Below are 23,968 nucleotides of genomic sequence, written 5' to 3'. Positions count from 1 at the left end.
TGGCCAGCCAATCACAGGGCACATATAGACAAACAACCATTCACACTCACATTCATACCTATGGACAATTTGGAGAACATGCAAACTCCACACAGAGATAGGAATTGAACTCGGGTCTCCAAGCTGTGAGGCCTGTGCGCTAACCACTTTGTCTACCATGCAGCCTGAGAATAATTCAATTTGGTTAAAAATGTTGTTAATTGTCCCATTTCTTTTCTTTTCTTATGAACCAGAAGCTATGGAAACATATAAAAAACACATATTGTGTTCTTAGCGTTCACCCTCTCCTTCTCCAGAAAAAAGTTCTTTGCTGAGATGTTTTTGTTCTAAAAGTAAGACCACCTTCTGCTGAGTTTGACTATATAATCCTCCATCTTGACAGTCCAATTCAGTGAACAGAGCATAAAAATATATTTCATGCATTTGACGTTCCAGCTGGTTCTGATGCAGCCAACGCAGCTGGCTGTTCTTCTTCATGGAAAGACTACTCTTCCCGACTCCTCGCTAATGAAAGTACTTTATACTTTATTCATCTCTCGGAGAAATTCACATTTCCAGCAGCTCTGCAAAAATGTTGTCAAAGTCTTAGACGTTGCTGGATGACATCATCAGCGACTTTCCACATGATTTGCATCGCATATTGTAACAGGCGGATGCTTTTAGCGGGACACGGGAGCTCACTAGCCGAGTGGGGCAGACCCCCCCCCCCCCCCCCCCCCCCCCCCCCAGCAGCCCACCGCTACTCAGTGAGAACACAAATTGCAGTACAACGATGACAGAAAATGTATTCCATTTGTCACTAGTCGCTTTTGAGAAACTATGTCACAAAGTATCTGAATTGGAACACTGGGAAAGGTGGCAGTGACAAGCACCGGCCAGCTCACATACGTATGTACACCCCCAAACCTGTGGTTGCTGATATGATGCAAGCCTTGTATACTAGCCTTGTGTACTAGCCTTGTATACCAGCCTTGTATACTACACCGCACGGCCTACTGCGTGAGACTACAGCATTTCGATGTTACGTAATTCCTAGCGGCCACAAGCCGAGGTTGACCTGAAGAGTTGACCCCAGGAAAAGTCACCCGTGTTCTCGTCTGTCTGCCACCACCATTAAAAAAAAAAAAAAAAAAAGTCATTTCAGGTTGTGAGCTTGAACTCGTGAGATGAGAGGAAAACGTCTCCCAGTTGTCTCCCAGTTGTCTCCCAGCTGACAATGCCACCACCGACCTAAATGAATGACAATATTCCCAGGCAGGATGGTGTTTGGAAGTAGTAAAAAAAAAACAAAAAAACACAGTGTGCACTTTAAGGTGAAGAACGACTGAAACATGAAATTGTCATTTGCTAAAAAGCCCCCCCAAATCACTTTTAGCTTTTGTGTGTTGTCAGAATTCACTAACATCAAGTCACCGCGTCAAATAAGTGCTACTGACTCCCTCATTCAGTCATTCATTGGCTTCTGTTTCTATTCCCCATAGGGGCTGCACGGTGGGCAAGTGGTTAGCGCAGCTAGGAGACTGGGGTTCGATTCCACATTTTTTTTTCCATGGGTTTTCGCCGGGTACTCCGGTTTCCTCCCACATTCCAAAAACATGCTAGGTTAATTAGCCACTCCAAATTGTCCATAGGTATGAATGTGAGTGTGAATGGTTGTTTGTCTATATGTGCCCTGTGATTGGCTGGCCATCAGTCCAGGGGTGTACCCCACCTCTCGCATGAAGACTGCTGGGATAGGCTCCAGCATATGTCTTAAATGTCATATTTTTCCTTATTATGTCTACTATATGGGCTGCACGGTGGTCAAGTGGTTAGCGCAGCTAGGAGACTGGGGTTCGATTCCACATTTTTTTTTTCCCATGGGTTTTCTCCGGGTACTCCGGTTTCCTCCCACATTCCAAAAACATGCTAGGTTAATTAGCCACTCCAAATTGTCCATAGGTATGAATGTGAGTGTGAATGGTTGTTTGTCTATATGTGCCCTGTGATTGGCTGGCCATCAGTCCAGGGTGTACCCCACCTCTCGCATGAAGACTGCTGGGATAGGCTCCAGCATATGTCTTAAATGTCATATTTTCCCTTATTAGTCTACTATATGGGCTGCACGGTGGTCAAGTGGTTAGCGCAGCTAGGAGACTGCGGTTCGATTCCACAATTTTTTTCCATGGGTCGGGGTACTCCGGTTTCCTCCCACATTCCAAAAACATGCTAGGTTAATTAGCGACTCCAAATTGTCCATAGGTATGAATGTGAGTGTGAATGGTTGTTTGTCTATATGTGCCCTGTGTACCCCCACCTCTCGCATGAAGACAGCTGGGATAGGCTCCAGCATGCCCACGACCCTCGTGAGAATAAGCGGTAGAAAATGAATAAATGAATGAATGTGTACTATATTGCGTGATAATTGTGTTAAAATTATTATAGGGGTACTATTTCATGTCTAGAGGGCTCTAATGTTAAAAAATGTATTTAGAAGGTCACAGGTCACAGACAAAATATTTCATTTCTGAATAAGAAATCCTAATACACTTTTCATAGTGGTTTTTCATAACCAATGAACGGAACCCAAGAGATGACTGTACATGATTATGATGTATGTTGGCTCGGCAGTATGATACTAATATGTACGTTTTCTCAGTGAGCCAAAATACCCCGTGTAAGCGATATAGCTGAAAGTATGAAGGCGTATCTACGTATGTTATATGAATGTAAATGAGTAAAACGCCACTGACGTTAGTCACGTAATTAGGTGGTGTTGAGTGTGAGTCTGCATGTGTAGTTGTGTATGAATATCCGCCATTTTCCCAACCTCAATAGCTTGTTATGGATCTAAAAAAAAAGTCATTGTGTTCATGTGTGCGTGCACAGTCCATGCGTGGTTGAGCACTTTGTGGGCGATTTGTGCAGCAGATTCAAACCCCTCAGCAGTCTCCAGCTTTCTCTTCTTTTCTCTCTCCCTCTCTCTCCCTCTCTCTCACTCTTTTCTACCTTTGGAGTGGAGGAATAGATCCACACTTAGCAGCCAGCGAGGCTCCATTCCTGCCATAGGTGGTAGATGTTGTGTTTTTCCTCTCCCTGTGCGAGGGATGAGATGATCTCCAGTCACGGTGGTCCGTTCCTTTTGCGTTGGACCTCTCATGTCAATGGAAGACTTTTCTCCTGAATAAAGTAGGCTAGCCTCAGTGTTGTCTCCTAAGCTCCTCTGCGTTGCTTGAACTCGTATCCTTTCCTCCCCAGGATAACTGTGCCAGGGTGCTGCTCGTCCGTGGAGCTGATAAAGAAGTGAGGAACTACAACAGCCAGAGTCCTTTTCAGGTAGCGTTTCACCAACTCACTTTTGCATGTTCATCCTTTTGGAGGAGCTTGAAGAATATTTGGATATCACATATACTGTATATATATAGTACACTTATATAGTACATGGCATATCTGTTTCCATGGCAACAGTGCAAAATGGTCAAGGCCAGCTGGAACAATGGATTGCAAATGTCCTTCTATGTACAGCATATTATATTTGAGTATTATGTCATTTTTCCAAACTCTTCTTAAATGATTTGATTTATTTGAAAACGGCAATAATCATCATCTGTTTTTTTTAGTTTGTTTTTTTTTGTTTAAAATTTTATGTTTTGTTTAAAATAAACAATAGGACGTTGTAACAAACGGGACATTTAAAAAAAAAAGAGCAGCACAACACTCGAAGTCCTCCGAAGCACTTGGCCGTGTGACCAACCACAGCAGAGTGGGCGTGCCTGGAGGCAGACTGTTTTTTTCGCGGGAAGCACATAATCCAAAGAAATACAGCTGAATAGGCGCAGATTCCGGAAGTTCTACAAAGCTTTGTGTGCTGGTTATTGTGTGGAGTTACTCTATAGGAGTCCACAGCAGGGCTGGAAAAATTGAAATGATGTGGGCATGCATCATGCAATACATTCATTCATGAATAGAATATCACATGACCATTTTTGCATGTGCCACTCGAGCACTAAACATGCTACTAAAATGATGAGTTTCTCGTTAAAAAAATTTTCAGTAGAGTATGACGTTTTCCGTTTCTGCTGTCTTTGAAATAATGTTCTTCTCGTAATTCTCACTTTATTCTCATACTATTTTCACTTTGTTTTTTCACATTATAGCTTTTTTTACAATTGAGTTTTTCCAAAATGACTAAAATAACTTTATTCATTGTTTTGGTTGCTTCTCATAGCATTACCACTTTAAAAAAAGATATTTTTTCTTCAATATTTCAACACCATGCTATCAAAATGACGCTATTTTTCCTCATAAAGTGTTATTCTTGTAGAATTTTGACTTTTGCTCATTAGATAATAAAGTTTCCTTTTAATATTTTGACTTTATTTTTGTAAAATCTACACATTCCCTGTTATATGGAGTATTATTATTATTATTATTATTATTCATTTTTTATGTTTTTTCTATACAAATTTGGAGCAGCTGGAGCAGGAGGGGATTGAAAAGAAAAAAAACTAGAAAAGACTTAATGAACACTATTTTAGCTTAATTATTAATTAATTAATTAATCATAAATTAATCATTAATCAATTCCAAAGATGACTTGTGATTACAGCCATCCTTAGTGATATGATACAAATATTCAATCAGGGCAATCATACTCGTCCCAGTAATTCAGATGTAGTACATAGGTGTGGAGATACGTACTGTATATGGGCCAGTATATATACTATACATTATACATGCGTCCATTTTTAGTGCTGTATTGTAGATGACCATCCCGGGGAAAAACCATCAGAGCCGAGTTGACATGACCGACTCTTAGCCTGCGTCTGACTTCCAAAGGAGCCTTATTTAGAGTCCATTATTGTCCTCTCCAGTTGCCCCTAATTGAAACGCTTCATTAGCACCAGTGCTTCATGGTGGGAGCGAGACCGGGCATGATAATGGTCATTAGTCACAACCTTCCGTGACCTTGTTGACGTGCTTCCATCTTGGCCATGCAAATAGTAAACACTGATGATGATTTTGGAGGTGTGAACCTTTCTCCTCAATGCAAACTCAAAGCTATAATTGTCTTCTTCTCTTCCAGTTGACCAGTTATGAAGTCACGATATATTATTCAGTAACGTGCAGTAACGGGGGGGTCGGAAATGTAACGGCGTTATGCTGACAGTAAAAGTACTGAGTTAGATGACTATGCGTTACTGAAAAAAGTAACGCCGTTAGCAAGGCCGTTTATTTAATCGGTGTTATTCCAATCGCTGATGGGGCAGTGAGACCAACACCTCCGTCTTTTTTGTTATTGCTTCAATTCAGTAGTTTCTCACCTCATTAACACCAAAATGGAGCCAAAGAAAGTTGCAAATGCCAGCATTTTCATGAAGAAGGTGAGAAACACCATCGAATTCAAGAATTATTTCATAACTAAAAACACAGGTGTTACATTGTGTTTTTGGGAACAGTCAAGGTAAAAAGTTCATTCTTTCCTTAGTCTTTTTTTTTATATTTGGGTTCTGTCCAAGCTGCCGTCCCCTTCTCCATCACCAAGTACTTGTGGCCATCTCACACGGGGTCTCATCTCTGCTATTTGCGAACGATGTGATCCCGATGGCCTCTACCGGTTGTGACCTTCATTGTTTACTGGGACGGTTTGGTCACTGTACCGGACCGTCGTGGGGAAAAAAAATAGCTGAGCGGGAAAGGAAAAGCTCTCAAATTCCCGTTGGATCCATGTTCGCACCCTCAACCTATGTTTTGGGTCGTGAGCGAAAGAAGGCGATTGCGGATACAAGCAGCTGAGTTTCCTCCGTAGGGGAGCTGGACTCACTCTTGGAGATCTCAGTCATCTGGGAAGGGCTGATCCTTCAGATCCAGAGACCTCCACTGGTGAGCAGCCATAAGTCATGGCAAGTTGGAACCGACCTTCTGTCACTTCCTGTTCCCGCTGCAAGTCTCATTTATGTCTGAAACGTCTTATTTTGTCTCATAATGGCTACTTTATTTGGTAATAGGAGTGTAAAGGTGACTGGAGGGGCGTTATTTCATGTCTAGAGGGGCTAATAATCTTAAAGACCATATTTAGAAGGTCATAAACAGGTTTTTTTAAGGTCTGACTAAGAAGATATATATATATATATATTTTCCCTTTATTTGGGCAAATATGTGAATCATTACAGTGCATTTCTTACATCAATGAAAATATAACTTTCCATTATTTACATTTGTATTCAACTATCTGATCCCAAGCCCAAAAGGAGTAGGCTGAAGCAAAAGCTTATAAATGCCTACCCCTTTTTACAGGATATAATCATGTTCATGCCACTGTCTTGTTTCCCCTGTTATTATTATCATTGTAATATTATTATTATTATTATTATCATTATTGTTATAATCTTTATCATTATTACCATCATTATAATCATCATTAATATTACCATTTTCATCATTATAGTTAAAAAATTTGTGATTTTTTATTTTTAATTATTTAATTTTACAGACTTCATTGCTTCTTGTAGAGCAGGGGTGCTCCCACTTTTTCAGCATGCGAGCTACTTTTAAAATGAGCGAGTCAAAATGATCTACCCACTACAAAAATGCAAAACATCTATTTATTTTCAAATGTATTGAGGATTATTTGTACGTACAATGTATGTTGATGTACCTTACATAACCAAATGAGCCAATATTGCAAAACACACATAATTAACTATTAACATTTTTTGTAATTACCTGAGTTTACTTTGATGACTTGCACTGAATTGAACCAGCCAGGGATGCATAGTCCGGACAGTAGCTGCTGATAGCCAGCCTCAAGCACACTTCCAAATGTTTATCAGTCATGGATAATATCCGTATCATAATATCCGTATAATATTCCATATCCGTATGGAAGTGATATGTTTTTTGCCTTTTTACTTGGTCCAGTTTTTGCCTTTTTACTTGGTCCAGCTCCTTCACTCATTTTAGTGACCATAAACTTTAGCGAGGGCTTAAAATCTGACGCAATTCGCCGACTAGCTTAGCACTTTGCATCGTTGTTTACGCATGAGCGGTGACCTAAAGGTCAAAATTCAGTTGTCATCTGACTGGTTGTCCTGTATGTCAATCAAGTAACGGGGATGGATGATAGGCTGACATCGTAAGTTCTGCTGCACTTAGAGACGTCGTTTGATTTGATTGGTCGCCCGAAGGGCAACATTCAGTTGTCATCTGAATGGCTGCCCTGTATATCAATCAAGTGACGGCATTGATGCTGGGATGATATTTTTTTAATGTCACGCTGCGATCGACCAGTACCACCTCCGCGATCGACCGGTAGCTCGCGATCGACTTAATGAGCACCCCTGTTGTAGAGTGTAGAGATTTCATCTGCTATTTTCTGAAATCCGCAGTCTTTGTGTGTCAATTTATTAGCCCACTTTTTTTTGTGACATTTACTTATTTTCTGTATTGCATGTGTCTAATCTTATGCATTAAAAAACAAGAACTTGAGACCGTGTCTGGACAGGTGACCAACCCAAACATCAGTTTCTTCTTGTTAAACCCTACCTGAGGTTTTTAGAGTTTTTTTTTAGGTTTTTATTGGTTTTCAAACCAATTTTTGAAGCAATGATGTCTTGCTGTCCATTATTACTATTTTTTGTAAAGTAATAATTAATAATAATTAATGATAATCCCTACCTCTATATTTATGCATGTTAGCCTGGGTACCTCTAACAATTTATAGTTACATATTGAATGTCTACATAAGGGAATGGTGTTGTATATCAACAAATCAACCCTTTCTGCTTCTGAGTGACATTTGGTATCCAAAAAGACATTTTCATTAAAGGAGGTTATCATCTCCTCGTCATTATTTTGAAACATTGCAAGGGAAAACAGCTTGACGTGACAGCATGAATGACTTTTTTTTTTTTTTTTTTGTGGCAGCATCATTGCTCACTCCATATCAGCAAGCAATCAGGGTGAAATGTGTCAAAGCGCCACCTCTTCTCCTGACGGCGGCGTAGGAAAAACAAGCAGCCACTAGACCGACGAGACTAGATGCTGTGGACTCTCACTTGTTTTTTCAAGATGAAAATCTTGCTCTCTTGCTCTTGCTATCTTTATCACAGTTGCACACTCCACCTACATATGAAGCCCAAAGCCCAATCCAACACTTTTAAGCCTCCCTTCCGAGTGCATTCTAGAGGATGTAAAAAATGACTGTGGTAATTGCAGATATGGGAAAGAATGATTGGTGGACGGGAAAACCTGGTTTATCACGGCTAATCGGTTCCACACCCGACTGTGGTACGTTTCTGCAACGTAGGATTCGTTATTACCATAGAAAGAAAACCTGTTTGCAACCTTCTAAATCAGGGGTGGGCAAACTACGGCCCGGGGGCCACATCCGGCCCGCCAAGTGTTTGAATACGGCCCGCCCAATCTTTCCAAAGTATTTAATTTAAAGTCAACATACAACCTGGCATCATGGCCTGAGCCAACCTTTTGATGGTTGTATCAATTTCGTTGTTTGACATGGTCTGTTGTTTACAAAGTGCTCCTGAAAAAAGAGACACAAGCACATAATAATAATAAAAATTAAAATAATAATTATTATATTATTATTATAACTATTATGATTATTATATTTATTATATTAATGCTAATTATTATATTAATTATATATAATAATATTGTTATATTTGTATATTTTACATAATAATAATATAGTAATTATTATTTTAATTTTATTGTATTTATTATAATATTTTATTATTTTTAAAATATTTAAATATAAAATAATAAATAATAATAGCAGATTGCATGACAATTTTACAGATACAATAATACCAGGTGGGCTATTATATTATTATTATAACTATTATGATTATTATATTTATTATATTAATGCTAATTATTATATTAATTATATATAATAATATTGTTATATTTGTATATTTTACATAATAATAATATAGTAATTATTATTTTAATTTTATTGTAATTATTATAATATTTTATTATTTTTAAAATATTTAAATATAAAATAATAAATAATAATAGCAGATTGCATGACAGTTTTACAGATACAATAATACCAGGTGGACTGTTACGTGTAAAATATATAGTCTGCCCCCCCCCCCCCCCCCCGGAAATTTTGTTATATCAATGTCAAAAAGTTTGCCCACCCCTGTTCTAAACAGAACAATTTTAGAGCCCTCTAAACATGAAATAACACCCCCTCAGTCACCTTTCCACTCCTATTACGCAATATGCTAGACATAATTCATAAAAAGAAATAAATAATGTGTGTTGCATGCAGTGTTGTTACAAGCAATGAATGTAAGCCGTTAAAAACAATACAGTGGAACTTTACCTCGGTTAGCATGCTTTCCAGTTTACGTTGAAAATGTACGCAAAAATCTTGCCTTGGTTTACATACATTTTCTGGTTAGCGTACAATACGGTGTGTCATACTGTGTTCTTAATGTATTTTTATTGGGAATTGTCTTTAGCGGATGCACGGTGAGCGAGTGGTTAGCGCACAGGCCTTACAGCTAGGAGAACAGAGTTCAATTCCACCCTCGGCCATCTCTGTGTGGAGTTTGCATGTTCGGCTGGTGGCATTTTTCATGTTTCTTATTCAAATTTTAGATAAATTAAAAGTCAGATGCATGCACAAATACAATTAGAATCCTTATTGCAGAACCTTAGAACCTTAGTGTGCCCTTTATGAAATCCATATGGAAATGTTTTTTTTTTTCTATAACTCCTTGTTTTGTTTTTTTTGTTTCCTTGACTTTGGCTATGTTGTCATTTTGATATTTTTTTAGGTTTAATTCATAATTTAATATTTAGTAGCAAACTGAATGTCTTCTTGAAGTGTGGTAAATAATGAACACTACTGTACGCTAATCGTAATATTATCGAATTTATGAACAGATTCAAACGCCAACATTTTTGTTGGCATGTTTGATTGGTCAGTGGGCACAAAAGGTTTGAGACGGGGACCGACTTGACTGTTGTCACCATCATACTCGTCACTAACGCTATGGTTAGGGTTCTACAGCCACCGTGTGGGCGTCTGGCCTCACCGTTTGATAATATCGATAATATCATGTGTCAGTTCAGGGTCCCAAGGTATGTTTGTAAAAAAAAAACGTAAAGAATTCAGCATGGCATTGCAACAGAAAATAGCCACCACGGGCCTACTTCTCTGTAAAGGCTATTTAAACACTATTGAGTGTGGTGGAACGTCACGCTTCATCTAATTCTCTCCATTTTTGTCTTCATGGACAATACGCATCTCCTCCATCTTCCCTCTGTGGTCTTCTAAGCTTTTCTTATTCTCGACAGGACCTGATTTCATTCAACTTTCCATTCATTGCCATCCTTTTCATATCTCAAACTTATTTCCTAAGCCATTTTACTAATCTTCTGCCTTCCCTCCGAACCTGGATTTTATTCATTATCTTCATTCTTTTCCATTTCCCTCCTCGCACACATAAAGTTTTTGGTCCCTCTATCGTCCTTGGCGTTATTCAACGTCAAAAAGGATTCACCTCTTGCCCCTTTTTCCTGCATACGGTCTTCAATTCTGTGAAATAAATTAGCAATAACTTTGACCAACGTCGCCATCGTGTCAAGGTCAGTGGAAAGTTCAACTCAGACGGATTTAGAATTCGGTTTTGTGTTTGGAAACTTCGTTCCTTTTTACTCATAACACTTCTTATGAGTAGCAACGGCGTAGATGATTGGCAAGCACGTCAACCCCGTCAGTCATATTCAAGTCTTTGTGGAGTACCACAAAGTACCGCTTTGTGGGTCGGGGAAAGTCCACTTTTTCTCTAGTATCTGTGACTCAGTGAAATTTGAGTCTTTTTTGAGTACCCGTGAATCACGGAAAGTGGAGTCTTCTTTGAGTAACCGCGAGTCAGAGAAAGAGAAATTCAGTCTTTATCAAGTATCCATGAATCAGTGAAACTTCCTCAGTCTTCACGGAATACCCATGAGTCAGTGGAATTCAAGTTTCATCAAGTACCTATAAGTCAGTGATATTTGAGTCTTGAGTCTTCATCACGTGAATCAGTGAAAGCTGGAGTTTTTGTTGCATGTTCACGAGTCAGAAAATTTTGAGTGTCGTTTCCAAACCCGTGAGTTCGTTAAACGCAAGTCTTCCTCAAGTACCTGCCAGTCAGTGAAACTCGAGCCTTTCTCAAGTACCCATGAATCAGTGAAACTTCCTCGAGTACCCGTGAATCAGTGAAATTTGAGTCTTTGTTCAGTGCCCATGAATCACGGAAACTTGAGTCTTCTTCGAGTGACCGCGAGTCAGGGAAAATTCATTCTTTCTCAAGTACCCATGAATCAGTGAAACTTCCTCGAGTACCCGTGAGTCAGTGAAATCTCAGTCTTCACTGAAGAGCCATGAGTCAGTGGAATTCAAGTTTCATCAAGTACCTATAAGTCAGTGATATTTCAGTCTTGAGTCTTCATCACGTGAATCAGTGAAAGCTCGAGTTTTTGTCACATGTTCACGAGTCAGAAAATTTTGAGTGTCGTTTCCAAACCTGTGAGTTCGTTAAACGCAAGTCTTCCTCAAGTACCTGCCAGTCAGTGAAACTCGAGCCTTTCTCGAGTACCCGTGAATCAGTGAAATTTGAGTCTTTGTTCAGTGCCCGTGAATCACGGAAACTTGAGTCTTCTTTGAGTAACTGCAAGTCAGAGAAACTTCAGTCTTTCTCAAGTATCCATGAATCAGTGAATCTTCCTCGAGTACCCGTGAGTCAGTGAAATTTGAGTCTTCACTGAATACCCATGAGTCAGTGGAATTCAAGTTTCATCAAGTACCCGTGAATCATTGAAATTTGAGTCTTTGTTCGGTGCCCGTGAGTCACGGAAACTTGAGAGACTGAAGTTTCACTGACTCGCGGTTACTCGAAGAAGACACAAGTCTTTCTCAAGTACCCATGAATCAGTGATTCTTCCTCCAGTACCCGTGTATCAGTGAAATGTGAGTCTTTGTTCAGTGCCCGTGAATCACGGAAACTTGAGTCTTCTTCGAGTGACCGCGAGTCAGTGAAAATTCATTCTTTCTCAAGTGTCCATGAATCAGTGAAACTTCCTCGAGTACCCGTGAGTCAGTGAAATTTCAGTCTTCACTGAATACCCATGAGTCAGTGGAATTCAAGTTTCATCAAGTACCCGTGAATCATTGAAATTTGAGTCTTTGTTCAGTGCCCGTGAATCACGGAAACTTGAGAGACTGAAGTTTCACTGACTCGCGGTTACTCGAAGAAGACACAAGTCTTTCTCAAGTACCCATGAATCAGTGATTCTTCCTCCAGTACCCGTGTATCAGTGAAATTTGAGTCTTTGTTCAGTGGCCGTGAATCACGGAAACTTGAGTCTTCTTCGAGTGACCGCGAGTCAGTGAAACTTCATTCTTTCTCAAGTACCCATGAATCAGTGAAACTTCCTCGAGTACCTGTGAGTCAGTGGAATTCAAGTTTCATCAAGTACCCGTGAATCATTGAAATTTGAGTCTTTGTTCGGTGCCCGTGAATCACGGAAACTTGAGAGACTGAAGTTTCACTGACTCGCGGTTACTCGAAGAAGACACAAGTCTTTCTCAAGTACCCATGAATCAGTGATTCTTCCTCCAGTACCTGTGTATCAGTGAAATTTGAGTCTTTGTTCAGTGCCCGTGAATCACGGAAACTTGAGTCTTCTTCGAGTGACCGCGAGTCAGTGAAAAGTCATTCTTTCTCAAGTACCCATGAATCAGTGAAAATTCCTCGAGTACCTGTGAGTCAGTGAAATTTCAGTCTTCACGGAATACCCATGAGTCACTGGAATTCAAGTTTCATCAGTCAGTGAAATTTGAGTCGAGTCTTCGTCATGTGAATCAATGAAGACTTGAGTTTTCGTCACATACTCACAAGTCAGCAAAATTTGAGTTTGCAATACTGACGTACTATGTCACGGTTAGATATAGCGGGCTACATTTTCATTGCCATAAATATGCTAATTATACCATGGTTTGTTATGCTACTTTTGGCCCGTTGACAGGATAAGCCGTCTGGTGATTGGTCAGCGTCCCCCCCCCACGGTTGACTGGTTGTGATGTTCTAGTCAGCTGCAAGTGCCCCACCATCATGCTACTCCTCCTTCCCTCCCCCAACACTACATTTACCTCTGTGTTATACACAACCATATGTCTCCATAGCAACCGGAGGGGAACAGGAAAAGAATGGATGTGAGGGCGGCGATGATGGTGTTGGCAGTAGTAGTGGTAATGGTGGGTGGTGGAATGGTAATGAAGGATGCATTGTGACTCCTGTTTCCTGTTGCTTCTAAGTGGTCGCTGTTTCGATGTTTCAGTTGTTTATGATTGAAATCAACCTTTAAAATGTAGCCGCACGGTGGATGAGTGGTTAGCACATTTGTACTAATGTTAAAACCCCACCCCTGCAATTTCTACACGTCTATGTCTTTATGCCATTGAGTGTTGACATTTTGCACTTTGTCGGCAGTCCTTGAATGCACCATCGTTGTTGTAAGACGCAGAAGTGAAACTTATTAGAAATACTAGACAAATCGATACTACGCCCTGACAGTTCCCCGCGGTCCCCCCAGGGGGGCTCGCCCACTAATTGAGAAGCACTGGTCTAAGTTATGTCTGTGTCTGTGTGCCTATTTTATGTCTTATGTTTTAGTGTGTCGACTATATTGGGTAATACGTGTGTAAAGGTCACTATAGGGGTGTTATGTCATGTGTAGAGGGCTCTAATGTTAAAAATCGTATTTAGAAGGTTGTTAATAGGTTTTCCATGCTCTAACTTTGTAAGTAATCAATTCATACATCATTTCTTTTAAAATAAGTTCAATACATTTTGTTCCTGTAATGTAGAAGTACTTTATTCCCATAAAATTTTTAATTGGTTCCCATAACTTTATACATTTTTTTCCAAGCTAATTTTTTTTTTTTTCTTTGGTTTCTCATATTTCAAATAATTTAAAAAAAAACATATAATGAGATTATTTTTCCTTGTGATGTTTTTTCTTATCAAATTGTGCCTTTTTTGTTGTCCGAATACGACTTTTTTCTCTTAACAGTTTGATTTTATTCGCATAAAATTGCGGCCATGTTTTAATTCCTTCAATTCGCTGTTTGTTTATTCTTTTTTTCATTTTCCGGTTATTTCAACCATCTTCTTGCAAATTTTCTCTGACTTTAGGCCCACATTTTGACTTTATTTTTGCAACATTCTATTTCCACAAACTAATTTTTTAAACATAAATTAAATATTAAATACTAAATATTTGTTGTTTTTCATAATATTACAATTTAAAAAAATTTTTTCTTTAATTTATCAGCTTTATGCTACTGAAATTACTTTATTTTTTCTTATAATATTACAACATTATTCTAGTAACATTACATCTTATCATTAGATAACATTTTTTTTTAGTTTTCTTGTTAAATTATATTTTGTGAATGTGCTATGGGCCAATAAAACCACAGCCATAGGCCGTATATGGTCCCCAGGCCGCCCTTTGGACACCCCCCGTGTAAACGATACCCAACCCTAATGGCCACATCCACCCCCGGTCTAAACATTCCACCATTAAGTCATACATACAGTACACAACATTGGTCCATTCAGGCACCGTTCAGTTTTTCCTGCTAGTGGGGTCCGTGTCAATGATTGACACATCTCACACTTCCAATCCAAGTCAAAATGACAAGTTCATCCGTCACCGTTGTGTCCCTCCACCCTAACCCCCCCATCCACCCCATAGCCCATGGAGGACGTGTCACACATCAACGCATGTGGAGCCATATTTTTAGTTAGCATTCACCCGGCCCCGGTCCCCCCCACGGGAGGCCTTCCATTTGCTCTGTCGGAACTTGACATGCTTGCACATTTCACTGTCATTTAAGTTCAAAGTAAGCTTTTTTTTTTTTTCATTTCCCACTCCATATTGTATATTAATGCACCATGTTATTCCCTACTTGTGCAAAAGCATAATCACAAGACTCTCTCAAGTGCTCGTTCTGCCACATGCGATGCTTCTGAAGAAAAGGTCATTTGTGGAGGAAGGGGGCAGAGTGCTGCGATTCTAGCCAGCGCTGCTTTAATAATGCACCTGCTCTCCATCGCTCCCTTCCTCCTGATAGTTCTTCTGCAGCGTTCAGAGCGGGCATGCTTATATAATGCTGCTGGGGCTCCCTCGAGGTGTGTGTGTGTGTGTGTGTGTGTGCGTGTCCATATATGTGTGTGTGTTTGAAAGCGTATGCGTATGCATCACATGAGGCAAAATGAAGCATACTGTAAACCCTGTAACACACCACGAGCAGTCAGTCGGCCGGAACCACTGGAAGCAGCAGGGATGTGACAGCAGGAGATCTGGGTCAATACTAGCAACAATCTCTAGTCTGCCCCCCAGTGGACACAAAGAAACATGCATCACATCAAATATAGCTACTATTTACCTAACTATGGTAGTATAGATAGTTATGCTTCTTTTTCAAAACACAGACCTTCCATTTTACCTCAAAGAAATACTTATTGATCAACATGATAGGAAAAATACAACAAAAGGGACAAATTAAAAGTAAAATTCATTCAATTATGCAATGATTGATTAAAGCGCTGCACCAATCTACTGATGGGATTCGTATGAAGATGAAGATACAAGCAATTGGTGTTTACAACAACCATCTAGTCATCATATGATTATAAGTCAGATATGTTTGTTTTGAAACTGCAACAATAGTAATGGTAATGGTAATGGTAATGGTAATGGTTTAATTTCATTTAAACATGCATCAGATTCCAATTGAGTGCATCCCATAATCAGTTCCCAGTTCCACATGTCCGAAAGGAGTAGGAAGAAGCAAAGCTTATTAAATCCTACCCCTCCATCTGCTACTTTTACAATCACTAACTCTTACATTTGTTCACTTCCTGCTTTCCTAATATATTTCTTTCATTCATTCATTCATTTTCTACCGCTTTTTCCTCACGAGGGTCGCGGGGGTTGCTGGAGCCTATCCCAGCTGTCTTTGGGCGAGAGGTGGATGGACAATTTGGAGTGGCTAATTAACCTAGGGAAGAAACCGGAGTACCCGGAGAAAACCCATGGAAAAAAAAATGTGGAATCGAACCCCAGTCTCCTAGCTGCGCTAACCACTTGACCACCGTGCAGCCCATATAGTAGACTAATAAAGGAAAATATGACATTTAAGACATATGCTGGAGCCTATCCCAGCTGTCTTCATGCGAGAGGCGGGGTACACCCTGGACTGGTGGCCAGCCAATCACAGGGCACATATAGACAAACAACCATTCACACTCACATTCATACCTATGGACAATTTACTCGATCTAACTGAAGTTAGCTACAGTAATAGTAGTAGAAATTAGGATAGGCTCCAGCACCCCCTGTGACCCTTGTGAGGAAAAGTGGTAGAAATTGAATGAATATAGTATACGTATATCAATAATATATAATATATACTATATATAATATAGGTATGAATGTGACTCTCGCATGAAGACAGCTGGGATAGGCTCCAGCATATGTCTTAAATGTCATATTTTCCCTTATTAGTCTACTGTATGGGCTGCACGGTGGTCAAGTGGTTAGCGCAGCTAGGAGACTGGGGTTCGATTCCACTTTTTTTTTTTTCATGGGTTTTCTCCGGGTACTCCGGTTTCCTCCCACATTCCAAAAACATGCTAGGTTAATTAGCCACTCCAAATTGTCCATAGGTATGAATGTGAGTGTGAATGGTTGTTTGTCTATATGTGCCCTGTGATTGGCTGGCCACCAGTCCAGGGCGTACCCCGCCTCTCGCATGAAGACAGCTGGGATAGGCTCCAGCATATGTCTTAAATGGCATATTTTTCCTTATTAGTCTACTATATGGGCTGCACGGTGGTCAAGTGGTTAGCGCAGCTAGGAGACTGGGGTTCGATTCCACATTTTTTTTTTTCCATGGGTTTTCTCCGGGTACTCCGGTTTCCTCCCACATTCCAAAAACATGCTAGGTTAATTAGCGACTCCAAATTGTCCATAGGTATGAATGTGAGTGTGAATGGTTGTTTGTCTATATGTGCCCTGTGATTGGCTGGCCACCAGTACAGGGTGTACCCCGCCTCTCTGGGATAGGCTCCAGCACCCTCTTTGACCCTCGTGAGGAAAAGTGTTAGAAAATGAATGAACATAAAATATACTATATCGGGTAATCACAGTGTAAAGATGACTATAGGGGTGCTAGTTCATGTCTAGAAGGCTCTAATAGTGTTAAAATCAAATGTATTTAGAAGGTTGTGAACAGGTTTTCTGTGCTCAAAGTAAGAAAATATTCCATTCATAAATAATTGGTGTAAATGCGCTTATCTTGATCGGGTCTACAATGAACCAATTAACCGTGATGAGGTGCTGAACTGTTCCACTAATTGCAATGCGTGTTCCAAATAAAGCAAACAATTGAACTGCTTTGTATTCTACAAAGTATTTGCAGTGAGTATGCAAATGTTGATATTATATATTAATATGTCAGCGCTGCTCATCACACGCCGGCGTTTCCAGCATCCCACCAATGGCAGTCAGCTGCCGTGATCAATGGACAGAAAGCTTCAAAGCAGCAGCTTCCGTCCTCTCGCTACCCCCCCATACCCCCCCCCCACCAACACATGAACATGTGACTTGTATGTTCACGGCGTCATGCGCATATCTTGACGTGCGCACGTGTGTCCGCCACAGATGATTAGACTCGGGCTACAGATGGTTAAAGCCATGAAGATTAGAAGTCGGACCAATCCCTGACTTCTTTCATTTCATTGTGTTCACGTTCAGCGAGTGACAAGCCCAAAGAGATTAGAGCAAACGCTATCAGCGCTTTCGTTTCTTTTATCAGCTTTTCAATAAATATGCTGACACACGTGTAGTATTTGGTTTGTTTTTGCATTTCAGTAAAAAAACCTTTTTCTCTCTGCAGGTCGCTATCATAGCCGGGAACTTTGAGCTCGCTGAACTGATCAAGAACCACAAAGAGACCGATATCGGTGAGTGATCAAACTATGTATGGTTCGTCCACGCGTCTATCCCTCCCTCACCTGTTCTTTCTCAGACGTCCGTGTGTATTTTCCAATCTCTGCCGGGATACGTTACAAATCCTCCATGCTATCTTTTTATAATCTCCCCGTGGGATTAGGAGAACGATGCCAAGAGGATGAAAGTTTATGTTTACACCAGTACAATCTCTGTCCGATTAGGCCCACAAAGAAAAGACCAATGCCTGGGGGGGCCACAAAGAGCATCTGTCCACTCGTGATGGGTGGTTTGTGAACGAACCAGCTCTTAGGATTTCATTTATTTTGGGACTTTTATCTGATTTTTTTCATGTCACTGTGAAAAATACTATTCTGATATTTTCCAAATGCGACCCGGTTGATAGAAATGGAAAATGTGTTCGATGCCACTGCAATGTGAACGTTCAGGTCCCAAATATCGATGATGGAAAAGCGTGTTTTTCCAAATATAGGCAAAAGTTATTCTACTCATCTGAAAAATATTTTAAAATTCACTTCCATTTCACGGCGGCACGGCGGTCTTGTGGTTAGCGCACAGACCTCACAGCTAGGAGACCAGGGTTCAATTCCACCCTCGGGCATCTCTGTGTGGAGTTTGCATGTTCTCCCCGTGCATGCGTGGGTTTTCTCCGGGTACTCCGGTTTCCTCCCACATTCCAAAAACATGCTAGGTTAATTAGCCACTCCAAATTGTCCATAGGTATGAATGTGAGTGTGAATGGTTGTTTGTCTATATGTGCCATGTGATTGGCTGGCCACCAGTCCAGGGTGTACCCCGCCTTTCGCTTGAAGACAGCTGCGATAGGCTCCAGCACCCCACTCCCCCCCCCCCCCCCCCCCCCCCCCCCGCAACCCTTGTGAGGAAAAGCGGTAGAAAATGAACGAGTAGTCTAAGCAGAGAAAACCAGTTTTAACATTATTAGAGACCTCTAGGCATGAAATAGCACCCCTATGGTCAGCTTTTCACCTAATAAAGTAGTTGATTGAGTGGGTGACGGACAAGAAGTGACATTAGCTTGGTTTAGCTTGGTGTGGATGACTCGCTATTTTTATTACTATAATAAAAAAATGTAACTACTATAATAATAATAAACAGAACAGGAAGTGTGCAATTTTGAATGAAGAAAATGTCCTGATGTTGTTTATTTAATTTATTATATTAATTTCCATGATGCCTCCCCTAATTGCACATCACTGGTGTTTTTCAAATACAAAATGAACTGGCCACCAGTCCAGGGTGTACCCCGCCTCTCGCCCGAAGACAGCTGGGATAGGCTCCAGCACCCCCCGCGACCCTTGTTAGGAAAAGCGGTACAAAATGAATGAATGAATGAATGAACGTCCATTTCACCTGCACGGTGGACAAGTGGTTAACGTGCAGGCCTCACAGCTCATAGACCCGAGTTCAATTCCACCCCAGGCCATCTCTGTGTGGAGTTTGCATGCCCTGGGAATTCTAGTTAAAGACGTGATTGTTGACAAAGAAACAATATGGCGGCGGGATCAACACGGACATCCACAAAATGTGAAAATGCTGAATCCACTTTGTTTGGACAAGATGGACATCGAACCTTTACAAGGAGACATGTCATCATGACATCGTTATGGATTGTTTGTAAGTCCGTCGCTTCATGGAGTCCAGTTTGAGTTTAATATATGAAGAGCTTGCAACCAAAAGGCGCTAAATCCAATTTTCACTAAGTTGCATGTTTTTCATGAGTTTAATAGACCTCTGTCATGTGTATCCAAATCACATATTTTGGTCTTGAAAAAAAAAAGTGATATGAAATGTATGCTTTCAACCAAAAGGCGCTATTTCCATTTCAGATTTCAACCAAAAGGAGCTAAATCCCTTTCTTTATTCTTTATTCTGATTGGCCCAAGTTTCCCATCTATTGATAATCTGACCAATCAGAGAGAAGAATACAATTGGCACTGCACATACAGAAAGCCAGTATCAGTGCGCATCCTGTTTTGTTTGTGTACATGAAGTACACGTATGATAGTTACAGTATGTTATGCAATTCAGGAGAACACAAATTGTGTTTTTACAGTATTCTGTAACATGGAAGTTTTTTTTATTACGCCATAAAAGGCATGGCTCTACCTTGACAAACATTATTTTACTTGTACTAAAAAACATACAATGTAAAGAGTTTTTTTGTCACGGTCACCTTCATGGTGCAGTCAAATATGAGCACTGCTTTTAATAACATTTTTATTCATTTCATTCATAATTATTATTTTGTATTGTATGTTGAGAATGGCTTCTGTGTTGTAATTATTTTATTAGCATAGCACATTAAAGCACCTTACGTTCTTTTACAACAATGCCATTGAAGAAGTTAAAGGTGACTTCAAATTTATTTCAGCCAAAAGGCGCTAAATCCGGAAAAAAAATTAATTTAAAAAAATATATAAAATACATGGTGTGTGCAGGATTTTTATAGCATGCATTTTTATGACCTATATTGATAGCTCTTTCATTTGCAATATAGACTTGATAACCAAATAGATTGATATGTACGTAATTAAAAATCATTGATTTTCTCAATGAAATCAGTCAAAATGGATTTAGCGCCTTTTGGTTGCAAGCTCTTCATATAATGGCTTTCCATGCAGAAAGTATTTCAGCAGCAAAAACACAACCTGGAATCATTTAAAGTCACTTGCTGAAAAGACTATTTAATCTGGCTCTTTAAATGGAACCGATATGAACATCTGATGAGTAAATCCAAACAAAAACATCTAAGCTATGATAGAGAGGAAAGAAACATGCATTTTTTTTCCCCTACTAATATGATTCTAACAAGCTGAATGCATTTCAGACAATGTACTTTTAATAATTTAAGAGCGCACAGAGTGAACGTTCAAACGAACATTTAGCTCAGGCTAAAGTCCACAAGGCTTTGTAGTGCACCGCATGAGCGATGTACATACACCGCATCCCAACGTTTCACTGCATCCGTGTGTGAGCGGGAACGAGAGGGAGGTGAGAACACCGGGAACCATTTCACACAAACGCCCGGGTTGCAAAGTTGCAACAAGGGGCGGCTTAACAATGCGAATTGTTCCACCAAGAACGTCCGTCATCGTATAGAATATTCCACACTGTTCGCTAGCTGTCAGTAATATTGTTGGAATATTTGGCGAGACAAACAAACAAACACCAGACTGATGATCACACAGGAGGCGCAACAGTACTCTCCTCCTGTGTGAGGCGCAACTGTGACATGAAGACTCATTCATATGGGAGAAAACAGCTTTTGAATAGCTGGCCACAGGTTCAAATCAAAGCACATTCAAACACTTTCTATTGTCTAAGTCAGGGGTGCTCATTAAGTCGATCGCGATCTACCGGTCGATCGCGGAGGTGGTACTGGTCGATCGCGGCGTGACATTAAAAAAATATCATCCCAGCATCAATGCCGTCACTTGATTGATATACAGGGCAGCCATTCAGATGACAACTGAATGTTGCCCTTCGGGCGACCAATCAAATCAAACGACGTCTCTAAGTGCAGCAGAACTTACGATGTCAGCCTATCATCCATCCCCGTTACTTGATTGACATACAGGACAACCAGTCAGATGACAACTGAATTTTGACCTTTAGGTCACCGCTCATGCGTAAACAACGATGCAAAGTGCTAAGCTAGTCGGCGAATTGCGTCAGATTTTAAAGCCCTCGCTAAAGTTTATGGTCACTAAAATGAGTGAAGGAGCTGGACCAAGTAAAAAGGCAAAAAACATATCACTTCCATACGGATATGGAATATTATACGGATATTATGATACGGATATTATCCATGACTGATAAACATTTGGAAGTGTGCTTGAGGCTGGCTATCAGCAGCTACTGTCCGGACTATGCATCCCTGGCTGGTTCAATTCAGTGCAAGTCATCAAAGTAAACTCAGGTAATTACAAAAAATGTTAATAGTTAATTATGTGTGTTTTGCAATATTGGCTCATTTGGTTATGTAAGGTACATCAACATACATTGTACGTACAAATAATCCTCAATACATTTGAAAATAAATAGATGTTTTGCATTTTTGTAGTGGGTAGATCATTTTGACTTGCTCATTTTAAAAGTAGCTCGCATGCTGAAAATGTGTGAGCACCCCTGGTCTAAGCAAATGGACGTAAGGGTGATAACTAATGTTATAATAATATAATGTACATTTTATTGTACCATTTAAAGAGAACAAACATTGCCATACCTCCACCATCTTTACCAAATGCCCAGATGTGTTCATGGTGAAATAGACACGGTTGAGCTAGTTGTTTAAAGCAAGCTGGGGGATTACTGGGCCTCGGGAAAATGAGAAAAAGATGATTAAAAAAAAAACTACACATAAATAGATTATATAAAGATGATATAAAAAGATGAGTTTAAATGGGGAAAATCAAATCTATTGGAGCCATGTAATCCTGGAAATGTCTTTCTTATGGACACTATGGACATTGTCAGACAGCACCGACCTGGTGGAGGACTAAATGGAACACAAAGTTATACAGGATTACCCCCCCACCCCCCCCAACCCCATACAACCCCACTCTCTCTCTCTTCATACCACACAAAATGCTCGAGGTGGAGCAAAAGGTGTTGACTCATTGTGCTCTTTTCTTGGGACATCTTTTATGGGTCTTAGTGGAGGCATCGGTTTTTTATCCTGGGATGGGACGCTTTTATTTCTGGATCTTCTAATGGCTGCCATGGGCTCAGCCTGCTGCAGAGGTGGGTACAGCCACCATCTTCACCCTCGTATTGATGAGCACGTGAAGGTTTTTCACCCTTTGGGTCAATGTCTGCAAGTAAAAGTAGTCCCGGTAACGCTAGCTATCGTGTCCGCGTTAGCCTCTTTGCTGATATTAGTTTTAGTGGCTCGGAATCTTAATCACATCAGACAACGTTGAACGTGTCAGACCGAGCGAGACGCCGATAGGTTGGGATGAGAAACTCCATTAGTTCCTTGTTTTGTTCATGGTTTGAACAAGAAGGTTTCTGGTGCTACCTGCCCGATGTGCAGATCCCCACCCACTTTCTGAACATGCTGGGACATACATATGGTAATGGTAATGGTACTGGTACTGGTAATGGTAATGGTAATGGTTTTATTTCATTTGAACATGCATCAGATTCCAATTGAGTGCATCCCATAATCAGTTCCCAGTTCCACATGTCCAAAAGGAGTAGGAAGAAGCAAAGCTTATTAAATCCTACCCCTCCATCTGGTACTTTTACAATCACTAACTGTTACATTTGTTCACTTCCTGCTTTCATAATAAGGTTTTTTTTTTGTTTTTTTTGTTTTTTTGTTTTTTTTAAATAATGTACCTCGTACCGAAGTAGGAGGTGATATGATTTGTTCATGTGTACATTTGTACATTTGTTCACTTCCTGCTTTCATAATATATATTTTTTTAATTTATTATTTTGTATTTTTATGTATATTTATATATATATATATATATATACAAATAATTATATATATATATAATTATTTATACATAACAACGGTCCATTCCAGCGACCATATTATGCCGATCCAATTATTAACCTCACCTTTTTCTGTGTGGGAACCGTTTGGATCATCAAATGGACAAATATCTACAAAGTGTAAGCAAAGCCACAAAGGAGTAATCCCAAAATTAGGTTAAATAGTTCCCAGGCGTTCTAATTACATGTGACACACTTCTGTCAAGTATACCTCAAGGATGCATTAAAAGTATTAAAATGCACTTAAAAGTCCCGCTAAAGAGTCCTCGTGGGTGAAATGGTTTTGGGGGCCTATCCTGTGTCCCAGTCGGACATGCTGTGCTGGCCTTAAAGGGAACGTGAAAACAAGACACTAATCAGAGAGGGAGCGGCCAAGGAAGCGTGCTGCATGTTG

General features: G+C 40.1%; 1 protein-coding gene across 8 annotated transcripts in view; it reads left to right on the top strand.

Annotated features, from left to right (window-relative positions):
• Nucleotides 1–23,968, top strand: part of LOC131132104 (SH3 and multiple ankyrin repeat domains protein 2-like) — a 153,031-nt gene that overhangs the window by 42,009 nt on the left and 87,054 nt on the right. For all 8 annotated transcript variants that reach the window (XM_058077384.1, XM_058077383.1, XM_058077379.1 and 5 more), the window contains 2 exons: nucleotides 3,238–3,315; nucleotides 17,975–18,041. In XM_058077384.1, coding sequence (XP_057933367.1) covers nucleotides 3,238–3,315; nucleotides 17,975–18,041 — 145 coding nt within the window. The remainder of the gene's footprint in view (nucleotides 1–3,237; nucleotides 3,316–17,974; nucleotides 18,042–23,968) is intronic.

The sequence above is a fragment of the Doryrhamphus excisus genome, chromosome 7 (genome assembly GCF_030265055.1).
Source record: "Doryrhamphus excisus isolate RoL2022-K1 chromosome 7, RoL_Dexc_1.0, whole genome shotgun sequence".
NCBI classification, from domain to species: Eukaryota; Metazoa; Chordata; class Actinopteri; order Syngnathiformes; family Syngnathidae; genus Doryrhamphus; species Doryrhamphus excisus.
Note: the sequence above shows the minus strand (reverse complement) of the source record. Positions and strands in the feature narration are given on the sequence as shown.